General features: G+C 38.1%; 1 protein-coding gene across 1 annotated transcript in view; it reads right to left on the reverse strand.

The window, feature by feature from the left end:
* Window positions 1-20,118, reverse strand: part of SBF2 (SET binding factor 2) — a 636,061-nt gene that overhangs the window by 34,210 nt on the left and 581,733 nt on the right. The window contains exons 31-33 of the mRNA XM_042783055.1: window positions 17,747-17,923; window positions 15,240-15,341; window positions 14,135-14,320 (exon numbers count right to left, since the gene is read on the reverse strand). Coding sequence (XP_042638989.1) covers window positions 14,135-14,320; window positions 15,240-15,341; window positions 17,747-17,923 — 465 coding nt within the window. The remainder of the gene's footprint in view (window positions 1-14,134; window positions 14,321-15,239; window positions 15,342-17,746; window positions 17,924-20,118) is intronic.

The following is a 20,118-nucleotide window of genomic DNA, read 5'->3' on the forward strand; positions in this document are numbered from 1 at the left end:
CTGGGAATTGATTGAGAGGTCATGACTCTGTATTCTGACGATTCAATCTAGGCTGCTGTTCACGTGACCTAGAATTCTTCTGTCTATACAGATCAAGTAAATATTTAATAGGTTTGCCATGTATTTCACTACTAGGAACACCATACACAAGTAGCCAATGCCATAATTCCACACAAGTCAGACTATTCTGATTACTGTTCTGACTCTGCTGTCCGTTACGGTAACCATGCCCACATTGCCTTTGTCAATTAACTGCTGCCACTTGGCCCCTACTACCATGGGGTCCAATCAGCTCCATCGTAGTTAAGTGTCTTAGTTCAATTAGGGCAGTTCCCACTGTCAAATCTGGCTTACATAAAATAGCAATCACAGCAGTCTTCAAGGATGCTGGAGCTCCCTTCACAAATTTATTCCTCACCATACTGGTGAAAGGCATGTCTTCTGGACTCTTCATTTCTGGCTCTAGGGGTCTAATCTGATAAATCCATTCTAACAGGCCAGTTTTCCTAAGCCTCTGGATACCTTCTTCTACATTATACCTAGGCAGGTCTGGTACTTCAACTTGACTTAAGGTAGGCCACCGCATAATCCATGCTTCAGTAAGCCAACTGAATAAACTATTAGATCCTTTACTAACCTCTCAAACTGAAACACTGAATGAAGAATCCGTACTTAGTGGGCCTAAATCAATAAACTCAAACTGATCAAATGTTACATTCCTTGCACCATTATCCACACCCTAAGTAGCCATTCCCATACATATTCTTCAGGTTTCTGTCTGTACATGTTAGCAAAATCAAGTAGGTCTTTTCGGGTGTAGTGTACCACCTCCTCAGTCACACTTTGTATTTCACGTTTTGGGGCTAGCTTGGACTTAACTTTAGTTATAAGTCTAGCTGCAACAATGGGTGGTTGGGGCAGTTCCTGAGAACATTCATCAATGTCTTCCATGGCCTCTGCCTCAGGCAATGACTCAGCAGAAACAGATGGGTTAATCCCATCAAACTGAGGTGGAGGAGATAATGGTTTTACAGTAATCCATTCAGATGGGAGGGATTCAACAGAATTTACAGGCTCCATATCCTGATCTTCCTGACTATCTGCCCATATGTCCCCATTCCAGGTTTCAGGATCCCATTTTTCTCCAATCAATGCCCTCACTTTAACTTCAGACACCATTCTGGGTTGGCAGTTTAATTGGTATTGTAATTGAGCCACCTTTACAATAAGACTCTGTGTTTGGTTTTCGGCAATATCAGCTCTGTCACTAGAAGAAATAAGGCTTTCTTTCAGAGCACAACTGGAAACATTGAGGTCTTTTATGCGGCACTTAAGCTGTGACTGAGCAGCCCTAAGCTCATCTCGCTCTTTCACCACTTTGTCTAGTGTAAGTAAGACCAACCAACCAGCTTCCTTATACTCGTCATGCTGACAAAATTGCAGAAAAGTATCAAATATGCAATCACCCAGAGCCTCACTTCTCAAAAGTTCTTGATCTATTGGTGATGCTATTTTGCATATTAATGTTGCCACCTCATGCCAGGGATTAGCAGGGCCCTCTTTACTAACAGAGGCAGGGTCACCAGTGCCTTTACAATTAATCAAATTGGAGAACCAATTTAGGTAGCCCATCCTTATGATTTTGTCTCTCTAGACCCCACTCCCAGTACCAAATGTGTCAGACTGGTTTCTCTAGAGAAATAAAACCAGTAAAGCTTATATATAGAGAAAAAGAGAAATTTATCTTAGGAAAATGGCTCACACACTTATAGAAGCTGGCAAGTCCCAAGTTCTTGCATAAAACATCAAGCTGGAGGCTTTTCCTGACTCACAAAGCTGCAGGGGCTGTGGAGCTCAAGGTTGGCAGGCAGTGTACTGGCTGTTGACTCCAACGAATGATGAATCCAAGATCTCCAGGCCAAATGGTGGATTGTTTGCTCATGGACAGTTACAACACAACATAATAGAATAGAATATACAATAGAATCCCGATCCACAGAAGAAAGAGTCTTTTCCTGGGATGTTCATAAATCTACGGGAAGCAGGCCACACCCCTAGGGAAATTCCCTTTCAACGGACTGGCTGCTCAAAACATATACATGTGATCCCATCATTGGAACAACCCACATCACAACTGCTTAAACTACACGGAATTGTGGTCCAGCCAAGTTGACACACAGCTCCAACTATCACAATATCCACGATACATTCTGTGAAACAGGACATTATGTGATTTGGATCTTGTGCAAAAACCATATTACAATCTTATGGGTGCCCAATTCCAGCCAGGCTTGCTGCTTCTGCTATCACTGCTGCTGCTAGAGTTGTTGGTAGAGGCCAGAGAAATGGGCCATGGTAGCAGTGGTGGCTTAGGGGACAGAGTGAGTGGGAATAAGAGGAAGAGAGCAGAAATCTCCCAGCCCCCTTGCTCTTGTGCTCACCTGAGCAGAAGGAGCAGCCCAGGCCCTATTGCCCCCACCACTGCTGCCTACCTGCCCAATGGAAAGTCTGAGAGCCTGTGCCCAAAGCCATGTCCTGCACTTCACCAGCTTGTATCCCACTGTGGTCCAGTGTTCCAAGTCAGGGTCTGGGGTATTTAAAACCATCAGGGGGAAATAATAAACAGAAGAGCTGCTGTCTTTCTTTTTTTTTTTAAACCCTATGGGGCCATGGGTATATGTGGTCAAACATATGTGGATATTAAACAAAGCATACCTGTACTGTCTTTGCTGGTTTTGGTATTAGGGTAATGCTGGTCTCACAGACTGAACTGGGAAATAATAACTTTGCGTCAATATTCTGGAAGAGCTCTTGAAGAATTGCTACTATTTCTTCCTTAAATGCTTGGTTTAATTTACTAGTGAAAACACTTGGGCCTGGCGTGTTCATTGTGGAAAGATTAACTATAATTTCAATTTCTTTAGTAGAGATAGAACTGTTTTTGTACCATATTTTTATGCAAATAATGCCTGTTACATTTTTTCCAAACCATGCAACACCTTGTGCATTAGTTTCCTAAGTGCTATGCATGCTGTAAGGAGCTTTGGTGGTGTAGTGCCTAAGGCATTTGACTGGTAACCAGAAGGGTGGCAGTTCAAACCCACCAGCCACTCCTCAGAAGGAAGGTTGGGCAATCTACTTCTGTAGAGATACTGCCTCAGAAAACCAAGCAGGGGCCGCTATGAGTTGAATCAACTCAATGGCAGTGAGTTTGGTTTTGGTTTTGCATGCTATATGCATGTGATGCATGTGTGTGTTATTTATGTGAGAGTATTTACTATAAGTTTAAAAATGTGGTATTTCTTTTTGAATGAGTATGGGTATTTGTCCATTTCATCGAAGTTGTGATTTGACTGGCACAAAGTTCAGAATAGTTCCTTGTAATCCTAATACCTGTAGAATCTGCAGTGATGGTATTCTTCATTCCTGATATTGGTAATTGTGTCTTCTTTCTTTTTTTCCTTGATTAGTCTGCCTAGAGGTTTATCAATTTTATTTATCTTCTCAAAGAACCTACTTTTGTGTCATTAGTTTTCCTTATTGTTAGCCACAATACTTTTGGGGCCTAAATGCAAGTCTGCTTGAAGTAAATTTAGTTTTATTATATTATGTAGGATTAGGAATGATAAGCATTTCAATAGCCAACAAATCAATTCTATTTGATCATTTCACTAAATATTCTGATGGATAGGATTTTGGCCTCTCTCAGGCATCATCTGGAATTTCTTGTTCAAAATAATTTTGTTTCATCTTGCTGAGGATAAAGAATGTACAAATTTAAAAGATAAGCTGTGTGAAGCATTTTAGTTTTGTTTTCCATTACTGACTGAAACCTGCTAATTTCACTTATTTATAAGAAGAGTCTGAAATGGAATTTGTAGAAACATGACTTTATAGGGTCTGATTTTTTTATTAAGTACTTTTAAAAATTTAAAGGCCTATAAAAATAAACTATGACTCAAATCCCAGGAAATATCAACATTTTAGGAATAAAATGCAATACATTAAAACTGGATTCTGCTTTTAGGGATCACAAATATTAAGCTGTGAGTGATCCTATCTAGAATGGTATCAATGTTTGGAAAGTTATAGGTATAGTATCATCTTAGAAACACCCTAGAAAAGTAAGTGCTTACTGTTAGCTCTTGCTATTTCACAGATTAGGATTAAACATTAACTTTGTACATTTTACATGACTTTTACTGTGCTAGTCACTTTACATTAAGTTTTAAAACTTCTATAATAGAGATGAAGAATTTGAACCACACAGTGTCTTAGGCTGGGTTCTTTAGAGGAGCAAAACCAGTGGGGGAAAAAAAATAGATATAGAGTTTTATTTCAAGGAAAGGGCTCATACAGTTGTGGAGGTTGCAAGCCTCCATGGGTCAGGTGTCAGACTGGAGGCTTCTCCTGACTCACATGGTTGCAAGGGTTGAGAAACCCAAAATTTGCAGGTCAACAGCAAGCTGCTAGTTCACAGGGCAGCGGGAGCTGGCAAATCCCTATATCTGCAGGTAAGATGGCAGGCTTCAGGCTCCCATCTGAAGAAACAGAGGTCACTGGATGATGAGATGGATGCAGGATCAAGAGAGGGTGAACTTTGCCAGAATATCCACACATACTGGATGCAGGCCACACCTCCAAGAAAATTCCCCTTTCAAACTGATTGGCTAATCACATCAGATCAGAAAATGGAGGATGAGCACATAATATTTACCAAAACACTGAGAAGCATGGCCTAGCCAAGATGACACATAACCTTAACCATCACAGAGAGGTTAAATAATTTGTTCAAGATCACAAAGTTAGCAAGTGGGACTGATATGCAAACTCAGATTTTACAGGCTCAAATATGAAAAGCCTTAATGCAAAAGTGCTCTGTTATGAAACAGCATAGATTTAGTCCACTTTGGCCAGTTTTCAGTTGAAGACACCAGAAACTCTTAAATATACCATTTGTTGCTGTTGTTATGTGCCGTCGAGTCAGACCCGACTCATAGCGACCCCTCCTTGGGTTTCCTAGGCAGTATCACTACGGAAGTAGATTGCCTCATCTTCCTTCCGGAGGACTCCTGGTTAGCAGTCAAGTGCCTTAGCCACTACGCTACCAGAGCTCCCTAAATATACCATTAGCTGCAGCTTTTTTGCTGCGGGAATGGATCAATTTCAGAGTAACTTGCACCTTGTGTGATGGCAGCTGAGCTACTCACATACGTGCTCCAGAGAAGTTTCATATCTTCAAAGAGCAAATAGCTGTTCTTTTTGGACTAGGAAACTAGCATAGTGCTGGCGTATGGTAACTGTGAAGAGAATCAAACCACAAAGCCAGATCAGAGTGAGTCAACTTACAATTTGAATAAACTTCGAAGGCAAAGTTAAAACTGTTATTTGTTTTTCTCAATGTAGGAAATAATGAAAAAGTTCTGACAAGCTCTCAAAGATTTACTGTAATGCTGAAATAAGTGGATGCTGTCTTATACTTTATATTTTCATTGATATTATAATTTTTCCTTTGATATATAGTTAAAAAGTATATTTTAGGTAAAAATCTCACCTTTGTATTTTGGATGAATTTTCCTTTTGAATTTGACTCAACTATTTTAAGAAAAGGAAGCATCCTGTAATGATATCATTTGAGCTAAGCCAATTTCTTTAGAAGCAACAACAACAAAAAATCTGCCAGATGTTGCTATTATGAAACAGTGATTTAGCATTTATAATTCATCTGACACCTGTATAAACTGGCGTAAACAATGGCTTTTTATATGATGAGGCAGTTCTAATTTAAGATCAGTGCTTCATCTGTTTTCTTTGTAACTTTATTAGTACTAATGGACACGTCTAGGCATATTTCCATGGACTGACTTTTGGCATCCAGCATGTTAGAAATGGTTAATAAGCAGGGAACACATTCCACCCAGGAAAGTTCTGCTTGCTGCTATGTAATTTTGAACTTATTTTTCTAAAGTTTTGGGGCCTGGCTCTGTTTTTGGCCCCTGAGAGACTGAAGATAGCACTAATTCGAATTGTCTGGTCAAAGCCAGAGTCAAGTAAAGCACTAGTATTCACTTGAAAGGCATTCAAAGAAGGCATTTTCTAATGCCTAAAACCAGTATGTAGGAGATGATGAAACCCTACCTTATAATTAAGTCAGCAAGAGTCAGAAGCACTATTTGTTAACTATAGTCTTTCCAGATTCCTGTTTTTGAATGAATACACAATCCTTTTTCAGCACAAAATAATTTGCTTCACCAAGGCTGATACCTATCGTAGCTAAGCTAAGCATCCTTTAAATGCTACAATTAAGGTCAGATGCTCACTTTGCCATGACTTGCCTTACTCAAGTTATTAGGAATGAGGTACTAAGTCAAAGGAGGATGCAGGCAAATTTTTACAAAATTGTATTTTCATTAAAAAATTTAAATGTGGTACAGCTAGATTAGAAATCACCTTAAAGAAATATTTAGACCCCGAACAGTATTACTTTCTACTGTTTGTGCAGCATTCACTTACAAGTAATTGAACTTTCATTAGAAGTCAACTTGTTTTTGATTTCAGGACCAACTGGTTTGCATACAACATTTGAATTTTAACTCCTTTAAAATAAAGTTACCAAATACAGAACATATACCACAAGTTGCTTTATATAACTTAGCATTTTGTAGTCCAAGCATCTATTGTAATGTGTCCTCACAGTAACAGAAATGTAATTTACATCTCATTTTAAGTTGCTTTGTTCATACCAGTTAAGGATACGCATAGAATACATGCTACCTTTCACCATTTTAGACCCTCACTTTCCCACCCCACCTTCCACAGTAAACTATAAGCATTATATTCCAAATAATTTGCAAGGAAGATTGGGCAATCCACTTCTGTAGTGATACCATCTCGGAAACCCAAGGAAGGGTTGCTAGGAGTCGGATCCGACTCAACTGCAGGGAGTTTTTTTTTTTTTGGTTTATTCCAAATAATGATTACTGTACTTGGGACACAATGATGTTCATCTACAATGACAAGATATCTTCTTTGAGAACATCCCATCTGTTACTGATTGTGAGTGAATCCTTTTGCTGACTCTAATGTTTAGGTACGCAGAATTCTGCAAATTGAACATGGAGATTTAAGACATTTAGCAGTCCTTTTAACTTAAGCCAGACTCTTACTATACTAGCTCACCCTTCCACAACCTTTGCAATTTAAAAAAGGATATATTTCCTCTTCTTCCTAATTTCAGAAAGGAATTTTAAAAAGGCAAGAAAATCCACAAGTGGATGGGGAGAATGGGATGGGAAACAGTAGCAGGCCAAGAAAATGCAATAAATTTTTGGAAGATGGAAAATGGAAGGAAGAAAAGCAATAAATTGTAGAATAGCAGAAGCTACATGGGGATGCCTGTAGGAGAAAAACCATTTGAGACGGTATCGATTTGCCCTGTAAACCTGGAAAGGTTCAGCATTTAGAGGCCAAATACTGACTAATACAGGGATAAGACAGAGGCTGGAAATAAAGACTACAGAGGCAGCAGTTAGACCTGTGAGCCCTTTCCTACTCCATTAGCCATGTGACTATTCTCTTCTGAGCAACAGCCTAGAAGTTTGTCTTCTGGAAAAACTGAACTTGATAAACTCTGTACTTGGGGATACTAGGCACAACTAAGTTACTGATGATAGCTGGGACTGAAAACAGCATGGAAAAAAAAGTCTGCACACACGATATCCTTGGACCCATCTTTTGTCCTGTTTCCAGAAAGTGAGGTTTGTAAGTGCTCTCTGGGCAACAGAATGACAAATTATTCTCTGGAGGAATTAGATAGTCACTGTTTTCTTTTTCTGGAAATCTAGTTACTGAGATGCTGTACTTACTAATTAAAACTTTTTATTGAAGTATAATTTACATGCAATAAACTTTCCTATTTTAAGCATATGGTTTGATTAGTTTTGGAAATTGTAGGTAGTTGGGTAACTACCACCACAGTCACGATACAGCACAGTTCCATCATCTCAAAGTTTTTTCTTGTCCATTTGCAGATGATCCTCTTCCTGCTCATTGGTCCCTGATAACCACGGATCTGCTTTTTGTCATTACAGTTTTGCCTTTTCTAGATTTTCATATAAATAGAATCATATAGCGTATGGCCTTTTCATTTTTGGCTTGGCTTCTTTCACTGAGCATAATGACTAAGATTTATCAGGGTTGTGTATATTAATATTTTGTTCTGTTTTGCTGAATAGTATTCCACTGTATGGATATATCAAAATGTGTTCATCTATTTATCATTTGATGAGTATTTGGAATATTTCTCATGCTACCTCTTTATAGACACACCCTTCCCTTCACCATCTCTAAACCCTGACAACCAAAATTTCATTCTCTCTCTCTCTAATTCTGTCATTTCAAGAATGCAATTACATAGTAAGTGACATTTTGGGATTTATTTTTTTTCCTACCCCACTTGACATAATGGTCTTTAGAGTCATTCAAGTTGTTTCATGTATCAACAGTTCATTTCTTTACATTTCTGAGCAGTAGTATTCCATGGTATGGATGATCACAGTTTGTTTAGCCATTCACAGTCTCGGGTATAAGACGCAGGAACAAAATTCAGGGAACTTACTACAGTGTCATTCCTCAGGTTCAAGGTCCTTAGCCAGTATGCCTTCTTCTCTACATCTTTCAGGGTCCTCATGTTTGTTTTATATATAAGATTTAGGAATTGCAGCTGTATTTAGCGGGAGGAAAAGAAAAAAGTACATCTACTTCATTTTTCTGGAAGCAGAAGTCCCTGGACATATGCTTTTATTTCTCTTGGGAAAATACCTAGGAAAGAGATTATGGGTCATTTGGTATATGTGTTTTTAACTTTGTAAGATACTGCTATACTGTTTCCCAAAGTGACTGTATTACATTCTCACCAGCAGTATTTAAGGACTCCTTTTGCTCCACATTCTAACACTCGGTATTGTCAGTCTTTTTAGCGTAGTCATTCTGGTGCCTGTGTAGTGGTATTCCACTGTGGTTTTGATTTGCATTTCCCTGATGGCTAACAATGCTGAGGTTCATTTTTAAACTGTGTTATGTGTCTTTATATTATTGAATTGTACCAGTTCTTTATTGATTGTAGATACAAATCCTTTACCAGATTTATGATTAGAAAGTATTTTCTCCCAGTCTGTGGTCTGCCTTTTCCTTTTCGTAACTGTGTTTTTCAAATTGGAATTCAAATTTATTTCGGGAAGCGAACTGAAAGAACTGAAAACACTAACTTGTACGAATGTTCATAGAAGCAAATACTGAAAAAAATGTGGTATCTATTCATATAATGAGATTATTATTTATCAAGAGGAAGGAAGTTACTGATAGATGATAAAACATAATAAACCTCAGAAACATGCTAGGTTTAAGAAGCCAGATACCCTTCTTAAATCTAGGGACATCCATTTATATGAAATAATCAGAACAGGCAAATAGAGACAAGATTAGTGGTTGCTGGGTACGGGAAGGAGAGACTAGAAATTCCTTTGGAGGGTTGATATAAAAGTTAATTTGTCTAAAAATATTTCAGATATTTCAAAAATACTCCTCAGATACTTTCCTCAAACTGATTAACTGTATCTTTTTAAGAGGAGTTTTAAATTCTGATGAAGTCCATTTAATATATTTTTTTTATTTCATAGTTTGTATTTTTTGTGACCTATTTAATAAATCTCTGCCTAATCCAATGTTAAAAGATTTCTTCTAGTTTTGTTCTGGAAATTTAGTAATTTTAGCTCTAACAATTAGGTGTATGATCCATTCTGAATCTGTTTTGTGAATGAGGTAAAGAAAAAGCCAAGGTTCATACATTTCTACACAGACACACAATTGTTTCAATAGCATTACTGAAAAGTACCCTTTCCTCATGTCCAGGTTTATCAGGTTTATTTTTTTTAAAAAAATGGGAGGAGCTGTCCAATAGGGTCTTATTCCCTCATCTGTGAAAGCAGAACTTACTCATTTTTAAACTCTATTTTACCTCATGAAATCAGAGGATATCACCTCAAAATGATATATATATATATCAACATTAAATTGTTAATTTCAGGATAAAAATTCGTGAAACTGATAATATGAACATTTTCTATATACTCATGGATACAATCTTAAAAGGCTTGGCTAGCAAGTTTGTTATAGAAACAGCCTATTTTCAGTTTAATAATTACTTTTTTAAAAAAATCAATAAGGGTGACTCTACCTGCTGTTCTTCTGTATGAATCCATGCCTCAGAGTCAGATGGAGATGGGAGGTGTGACTCTGATGTCCTCCCATCTGCTCTCTGTTCCTATATGTTAAGTACCTCTTTATGGGGCTTGTGATTCAAATATTTAAAGATATGTATTTTTTGTGTATCATAAATTCTTAAAAGGAAGTCAATTACTTTCTCTTGTGTTTAACTGAATACACTGATATAATCTCAAAGCAGGGGTAAAACTGATGTTGTGTATTTACTGAGAGAGAGAGAGAGAGTATATAGGCTTTTTGTTTGCCATGAAGGTATTTGTGAAAGGGAATAAAAGCACTGTATCCAAGCTTTCAGAAGATTATGTTAGCAATTCTATTTAGGATATTCTGGTTGTTCTTGTTAATGGGTAGTGAGGGCCTGACAAGACTTGTAGTCATTCAAATTTTTATTTATTCAATCATTATAAATATTTACTGAATGTCTACTAATTCCAGAGACTGAAATTATAAACATGTTTATACTAGGGATATGAAGACTATTATGACATAATCCCTATTCTCAAGAATTTCCAATCTAAATAGATGGCAATGTTGTTGTTAGCTGCCATCAGGCTGGTTTCTGACTCATGGTACTCACATGAACAAAGGAATGAAATGTTGCCTGGGCTTGCGTCATTCCCTGGGCTGCTGATTGGACCACTGTGATCCATAAGTTTTCTTTTTCTGTAAAGATTTTTTTTTTTTTTTAATTGTGATTTGGGTGAAAGTTTAGAGAGCAAATTCATTTTCCATTCAATGGTTCATACACATTTGTTTCATGACATTGATTGCAGTCCCCATAACGTAACAGCTCTCTTCCCACTTCTTCCCTGTAGTTACCCTTTTTCCCTGTGTCCTTCTTTCCTATGTATTCCTGCCCTCTGAACTCCCTGTGCAAATGTTGCCCTTCTAATCTCCCATAGTTGATTGTTCTAAGGAGCGTGCCTACCTAATATAAATGTTCACCTTATATGCCTGTCTGTTGTTTGGCTAGAAGCCACAGGAGTGATTTCAATTCCAGGCCCTAAGGGTGACTTGGGGGACCATAGGCTCTAGGGTTTCACTAGTCTCTATCAAACCAGTAAGCCTGGTCTTTTTTTTATGATTTTGAGTTTTGTTACACATTTTTCTCCCATCTTATCCCGGTTCTCCTATTTTGATCCCTTTTTGAGTGGCTAACAGTGGTAGCTGTGCACCATCTAGTTCCTGTGGTCTCAGGGTCATGTAGGCTGAGGTTTGCATGGTCCACTAGTCCCTTGGACTAAGTGTTTCCATGCATCTTTGAGTTTCTTCATTCTTATTTGCTCAGGATAAGGAGAGACCATTTGTTGCACCTTAGATGGCTGCTTACAATCTTTTAAGACCCCAGTCATTATTCAGCAAAGTAGGATGTAGAATAATGTTTTTGTGGAGCATGATATGCCAGTTGAACTTGATGTCTCCCGTGACCATGGATCAGAACTCGTGGGCTCAGTGATTTACTTCCTCAAGGTGTTTGGCTGTGGCTAAGAAGTTATCATAACTTTGCCCCCTGTTAGCTCATTATATACATGGGCATTCTTATAGCATATACAAGCACATATTTAGAAATAGCATCCACCAAACTTACATATGGTCATGGATATATCAGCTTTTGCCTACCCACACCTGATCATTTAACTTATCTAGCTGTGATCCATCGATTTGCATTGGGTGATTTTTGGAAGCAGATTTCCAGGCCTTTTTCCCTTGTCCATCTTAGTCTGGAAGCTCCACTGAAACCTGGTCAGCATCACAGCAACACTCAAGTACCCCCCGTGGTGGAGAGAGATGGCGGCTGGGCATGAGTTACACTGGTCAGCAATCAAACCAGTCTATGGAAGATGTGTATTCTATACCTGAACCATCATTGTCCCTTGGAGGGCAGAAGACATCCATAAATAAATACACTTTAGTGTTACAAATACTACCAAAGAAGGCTAAGTTCATTAAGAATACAAATGAGGGGGTCAGGAAAAAGGCTTAAAGGCTTAAAGAAAAGTACGAGGAAAGAACTTGTGTGTGTGTATATATATATATATAGTGTGTGTGTGTGTATATATATATATATATATATATATATATATAGTGCTTAGAATGGTGTCTGGCACATAAGCAGTCAATTCATATTAGTAATTATTGTTAAAAGTGTTGAATAGATATGGAGGCAGGAAACATGCATTTGGCAAGCCTAATGTGACAATAAGCCAGATAATAATAAGTGTTTTCGTGAAGAACTCACTATCTAGAAGCGAGAAAGATGCACGCTCCTCTCCTCGTTAAGCTTTCTGTTTCAGAAACAATGTTCTCCAAAGTTCTCTCTAAGCTATTTGCCTAACAGGAGTGTGAATAAAAAGGCTAATATTCAAGCAGGAAACAAATACAACATTTGGTGCAAAGATTTTAAACGTACAAGCTTTACTTTGTGACCAGCTCCTCTATATACTTTTTGGACAGAACAAGCTAGAATTATTCAATAGGTCTTTTCTTCAAGGAACTGATTGGAACACTCAAAAACATAAACAGTGGGTGGAGAAATGAGAAGTGACTGCTGATAGGTATGGATTTTCTTTTTTGGATGATAAAAATGCTTTAAAATTATGGTGATGACTGCACAATTCTGTGAATGTACTAAAAATCAATGAATTACAGGAGCTCTGGTAGCGTAGTGCCTAAGGCACTTGACTGCTAACCAGAAGGCTGGTGGTTCAAACCCACTATCCACTCCTCGGAAGGAAGGTTAGGCAATCTACTTCTGTAGTGATACTGCCTCGGAAACCCAAGGAGGGGTCGCTATGAGTCGGGTCCGACTCCACGGCACATAACAACAACATACATTTTAAATAGGTGAATTGTATGGTATGTGAGTTATGTCTCATTAAAGCTGTTGTTTAAAACAAATACACAGTGATTAATAAAACTGATCAACTGATTAATAGAATAAACCCAAACAAAACATAATCACACACCAATCAGGCTTCTTCTGAAGACCTAGTTCCAATTGTGGTTCCTGAAAATATTTCTACTTTTCTTTCAACAAATACTCAAGACCAATAATATATTTCAAAGAGGTTCACTTCTTTGACAAATACTTTTGACATGCCAGAACCCATTCCTTTACCCTGGCTTGTGATGCAGATGAGACAAGGCTGAAATCGCCAACCCTGCTTTTCCTAGGTCAATTTAGTCACTGGTGCCAATGCCTTCAATTTGCAAGGCCAGCCTCATCCAGCTCTCAAGTCAATTCTGATCATCAAGAGGTCTGTATCTAATGTGCCTTCCTAAGAGGGAGCCTGGAGCACTCTCATGTCCCCTTTCCCTACTCCCCAAGTTTGCCTGGATCATATACCTGGGTTTCTGCCTGGCCTCTTGATTAGCCCTGATTGGGTCACTCAGTAGAATGGAGCTGATGCTTTCAATGCTATAGGCTGCCTGACTGGACCCTGATTCTTTTTCTAGGGGTTGAGTTCTATCTCCTTTATGCCCAGACAGAAGGTAGTCCTCTTACACTAGGCAGACCATGTAGAAGATTTGATATCCTGGCATTACCTAGGTATTTTTGCTGTTCTACCCTAGGTCAAATGTTCTTGCAGAACAAGTCCAAGTTTGCTCCTCTTCTTTGGAGATGATAACTTAGGATGCTGACTACCTCACTTGGGATTAAACCCAATAGCCAGCTCAGCTGTCTTAGTTTGAGAAACTAACTAGTTATTTTCTTCCTCATCACCAGGAGCAGATCATTAGCTTTGTCTATCAGTTATGACATGAAGGTACCCAGCATGGCACTGCAACTCCCAGTAAATGCTAGTTCTTTTCTTTCCTTCAGATCGAGTCAATTGAAGCTTGCTCTACTTACCTGGTGAACGCAGTCTAAGAACTGTAAGAAGACTGGTGCAAAACCACTCCCCTGACAGTTGAGGGTCAAGCTGCTCCGCTGACTGAATTTATGACCAAAAGAGAGCCACTCTTTTTCAACCAACATCCGGAAGCCTTCAAGTGTCCTATAAAAGGGATCGCTGAGTAACTGAACCAGGGATGTCACCTAGGGTACAAGTGGGATGGATATTTCATTACTTTCAGTCCTGAAAAAGTCCAGTTGCTAAAACACAAGCATTTCTTTTGATGGTAGCTCATTCATAAGTAAAATTACCTGGATGGCAAACTTGTTCACTAATGTTTCCAGGACAGTCAATCAAATTTGACAAATTTTACAGTAAAAACTTAAACTCATTTTGGTTGTAATTTGATTTCAGGAGCTCAAGATTTGAATTAGATGGCTAATTTGCTGACTGTGGCCTTCTCAGAGGTTAATCAATGAGGTTGATTTGATTCAAACCATCATCTCTTTTGGCAGCTATAGATTAATATCTTATTGTAGTTTGTACTCATACTTTTCCTTCCCTTACTCTGGAAGGAGTAAACCTTAAACCCACTGCCGACTCATACATAGTGATCCTTCAGGACAGAGTAGAACTACCTCATAGGCTTCCCAAGGCTGTAATCTTTATGGAAAAAGACTGCCACATCTTTCTCCCATGGAGTATTTGGTGGGTTCAAACCTCTGACGTTTTGGTTAGCAGCTGAGCTCTTAACTATTGTTGTCATCAGGGTTCCTTGGAAGGAGTAAAGGAGGTACTTATAGAGAGCCAGAGAAATGACTGACAAAACCCAGAAAAGATCGTCCACATCCCGTACTACTGGTCACGGCCTCCATCTGCATGCTCACATGGAGCATCTGTGGCTTTGGGAGCCGGATGCTCTGAGCCAGACGCCCAGCTCTGTAGGGGCTGAAGGCCCCTGGCCACAGATCTTCCTAATGGATACCAGGTTGTGTTTAACATAGGACTTTCTCTTGCATAAAGACATTAGTCATTACACAAAAGAATCCTCTGCAGAACTTAAAAACAACTACATTGAAACACAAATATAAATTGAACCTCTGAAAATGTTGTCATATTTACTTGTGCAGTGATGTCCCAGCCTTCTTCCAAACAGACCAAAACTGAAGAACCATTCTCAAGTACTTCTGATACAACCACAGCCAACTGCATTATCTTGTGAAGCTAAGAGACAGGAAAGGAGGCCACAATCAGACCAAACACTTTCTAAGCACAAAGGGCAGAAAGAATTTCTATCAACTTTCTAAATGAAAGACTTGTTTAGAGTCAAACAATTCAGAGTAAGGGCTAACATTCGGACAAAAGAAGCCCCAAATCAAGGTTAGATAGCAGCATTTTGAAAAAGCAGACCTATTTTAAAACTTGTTCAAGTGATACATTATGAAATCAACTGACCTTACGTGATTCCCCAAACAGAAAATAAGAGTTATGATTCCATAGAATAGACAAGACAGAGATCATTTGTGGCCCTCCAACACAGGAATTTGACTTAAAAATTACTTTTCTCTGATGTAGTGAGTTCTACTTCAGATATGCCCAATTTTTCTCGACTAAGATAGCTCAATGGTTGCACAAGTTTGTGAAGACACTAAAAACCAATAAATTACACACTTTACAAAGATGAATTTTCTCAAAATAAAAAGATACACCTAATTTGTCTGGACTTGTAATAAATGGGAAGAAAACTTAAATTTATGCTCTGCTTTTTCAGCCAAGCCAATGGACTCAAAGTCCCTAAAGAACAATTAGGATGTGAATATAGCCTATAGATTTGAAAACCAAATGTGTAACACTGTAGTTTTAAAAAATATTTTAAACATCACATGACATAGTTTATAATATGAAACCAACTCGGGACGTAAACAAAACAAAACAATATATTTTAAACAGAAGTATTTTAAATACAGGAACAACGCATGTGTTCTATGTAGCAATGGGAAGTGCCTCACTTACGGTGCTGATATCACAGCTATGAACAGGCCTGATCTCTTAGGCTCAGTGTTTACTCTAGGAGCTAACTTTTAAAATGTCAATAACCCAAGTGAGACAATACATGTATATTTAATTTTATTGTAATGAAAACAAACATAACAAAAGGCACACCATCTCAATAATTTCCACATGTGTAATTCACTGACACCAATTACATCTTCAAGTTCAGCAACTATTCCTGATACCTGTTTCCACATCACTGTACCACCATTAACATAAACTCAATGTGCCCTAAGCAAAAATTCTTCCTTCCCCCTCACTCCTACTCCTGGTAATCACTAATAATCTTTGGTCTCTATATATCTGCTTATTTAAGTGAGATCATACAATGTGTCCTTTTGCTACTGACTTATTTTGCTCAGCACAATGTTTCCAAGATTCATCCATGTAGTGGCATGCACCAGGACTTCATTTCTTTTTATGGCTGAGTAGTATTCCACTGAGTGTACGTATAACATTTGTGAGGCAATGTTTTAAGCTGTCTTCAGTCACTAACTAGTTCCTGGTAAGGATCCACTTTTGCACAGGGAGCAGAACACAGCATGAGGCACAAACACGCATAGATAGGTTGGGTAAAGGAGCTCACAGCTTGTGGATGGCAGGGAGTATTGATCAACTTCTTCCATGGGTATCAATACTCTCAATTGCTTTGAAAGCAATTAACATACCCTGATGTATATTTACAGCCAATTGTACATGTAGCTAAGTTTCTTTATAGTTTAAGTTCCTTGACAACAGTCACTGCCCTAGGTTCTTACATCATTTCTGGGTTTTCCTGACTATTAGTTCAATGTACTGTGAGAAACAACTCTTTTTCTTCCTAAAGGCTGAAGAGTAAGTCAGTTTGGAGGTGGATGGGGGGAAGGGACAGAGGGACCGGGAAGTCCTACAGGGGAAGAAGGAACATGGACATGCCATTGTGCCTCAAGGTGCCTAAAGATAGAGCTTCCGCTTTGGAAGGAATGTGGGTGTGTATGTGCTGTCACACATTTCTCCTTAGGTTCTCTGTGAAGGTTAATTAGAAACATCTCAAACTTGACTTAGCTGAAGGAGAGACAGGTAGTTTTCCCAAACCTTAGGCTGTCTCCAGGGCATATAATGGGCCTCTGGTGACTGGTTTGGGGGTGAATCTAAAATCTAGAGACATGGAGCAAGCAGGGTCAAATGGAAGGAGAGAAAGTAGAAGGAAAAACTTCTTGGAGTCAGGCAGAAATCACATTTTGTCCTGCATTCTCACTATGTTGACAACAATTAATTTGCTGATTACATTTGATGTACATCAAAGTTTTTATCTAAAAGTTATTATCTCTTCTTTAGAATAGATCCAACTGAGAGTCATCCTACTGAGAAAAAGACATCAATTACACACAGATAAGAATGCAGAGATCAATAATTTTACCCTCTCATCTCCTGTATTATACGGTTTCCTAGAAATGAAAGGCCTTTACAGAGGGCACACAAGATAAAGGGGAGGATGTGGGGTAGTGCAGGAACGGAATATTTTTTCTTAAATATCGGTTCTGTCTATCCATTCGGTCCTTTCCTTGAGTTATAAGACAAGCTGCTGTAGACATTACCTGTGGGAACCACTCAGAGTCTCCCAGGGCTTTTAGGAAGGTCACTTCTGAGTCAGTAGGGATGGTGCTTGGGATACAAGCCCTCATGAGTTTTTTAAAGCTGGCTTTCACTTGTCGGATGTCATGAAATTCAACAGGAACAAACTCACAATTTAAAGCAAATTCTAACTTGAAGCTCTGTGGATGAAGATGCAGAGAGTTAGGCAAATGCAGTGCTATGGCTAAAAGGGCAATGTTTCCCATGGGGCAATGCTTAAAGACATATAATCAGTTGAGGCCAAAGAGCTACAGAGGCTGCAATGGATAAAGAAAGCCAATCATGTGTGGCTAATGTGCAGTATTGCTGCAAAGAGCCATTCAGTACGGTTTCAAGGTTTGCCTGGAATGGCAGGTCTACTCCTTTGTAGAGGTAGACTACTTAGCTTAACAATGTTGTCATTCTAGAACTTAAAGACACTACCGGTAGGCTGCAACTTGGCAGAGTTTATAACACCAAATGTAAGTAATTATAAGGCTGTGAACCTGGAAGTTTAAAGAGGAACCAATGACACACGGATAGCAAGTTAATTCAACAGTTTAAATTAAGTCTTCCCAATATGCACATTGTAACTGAAATGTAATATACTCTTAAGGCTCCAGTACTCTACAAATTAAAGTTTGTAGACATATAATATTTGTTTCTTACTGTATAAAGACAACACATTCATTGTAAAAACGAAAAAGGAGGCCCGGTAGCACAGTGGTATAAAAATAAAAAAGTAGAGATAAACATTAAACAGGAAATAAAAATCACTCTCTCCCTGTCCCAAGGCTAGTTTAACATTGTGATTACTCTTATACAGTCAGTAATAAAAGAGTAAAAAGTAAAAGGTTTTTTTGTTTCCTAATGTTGGGAAATATTTTTTAACACAAGGTGACACATACCCATCTGTATTTTACATGGGTATTTTTATCATTTACATCTTCACTCCATATAGAATTCATTCTGTGTGAGATACTGGCTCTTGCATTTGTAATTAAAGAATGTGATACTGATAGCCTGTTGGTATATTTTACTTTTATGCTCTCGTTGCTTAAAAGTCTTGTAACTTCTTATGCCAAAGAATGAATTAATTTTCTTAGATTTCACATTTTTTGCCCCACATTCTGCCTAAATCACTCTACTGGAATATTTGCTTTTCTAAGGGTAAAAATTCTGGCAAGGACTTACTATAGGCTCTGCTTAATATTTTATGTTGCTTATTTTACCATTTACTGAAAGGTCTACTAAAGTTTTTAAAAAATTTCCCAAGTTTTTGTTTTCAATAGCACTTCCCATATGTATCAAGAAACAAAAATGTTTACATTCTTTGTCTTAGTAATTCTACTTATAGGAATCTACTAGAAAGCAATAATCCAAAATATAGGAAAAGACTAGTGAATTTTAACTGAAAAAATATTATATGCTTAATAACATGACTATAATTTTACATACAGAATGTCAAGAAATAAACCTAAACATACAACAATATGTGATGTATATAGTGATTAAAATAATTTTGGACACTATTTTATAACATAGAATCATGATGTTATAACTTACAAAGAACTTAGTAGAATACATGAATTTCTGTTATTAGTTTTTTTTTTATGTTATAATAAAGTTAGTTTACTTTTCAGGAAAAGAAGACCGCTGTCTTCCATTTCCCAACTATATATGGAGCTAAAGATACCTATCTTATAAACCAAGAGTTAGCAACAATAGTGTTGAAACAAAACGTAGGCCATAAGGAATTTGCTACTACTAATAAAAACACTAAAGTATGTGAAATTAAAAAGATACCAAACCAAAAAAACCTATTGTTGTCCAGTTAATTCTAAATCACAGTGACCCTATGCAGAACTGTCTCATAGGGTTCCCATGGCTGTAAATCTTTATAAAAGCAGACTGCCACATTTTTCTCAGGGCTGGTGGGTTGGAATTACTGACCTTTCAGTTAGCAGCCAAGTGCTTAAGCACTGCACCAAAACCAAGCCAAACCTGTTGTGGTCCAGCTGATTGTGACTCATAGCAACCCTCTTGGGAGAGAACTGACCCCTAGGGTTTCCAAGGCTGTAATCTTTACAGAAGCAGATGGTGGGTTTGAACCACCAACCTTTCGGTTAGCAGCCAAGTGCTTAACCACAGTACCACCAGGGATCCTTAAAAAGGTGAGGCCAAATTTGAGATTATTTTTAGAATAAGTCATTCTCACTTATTTGCATTTTTATATGTTTTCTTTGTTGGAAGAAAAAGTTGTGGAGTTGTAACTAGGTAGTACTATGCTAGCCAATAGTATGATGCACACCAGACCCACACTCTAGAGAGACACAAATGAAATTAACAAAAAGCA

This window comes from Orycteropus afer, unplaced genomic scaffold (assembly GCF_000298275.1).
Source record: "Orycteropus afer afer isolate SDZICR_OR568_19922 unplaced genomic scaffold, OryAfe1.0 scaffold00014, whole genome shotgun sequence".
Classification (NCBI taxonomy): domain Eukaryota; kingdom Metazoa; phylum Chordata; class Mammalia; order Tubulidentata; family Orycteropodidae; genus Orycteropus; species Orycteropus afer.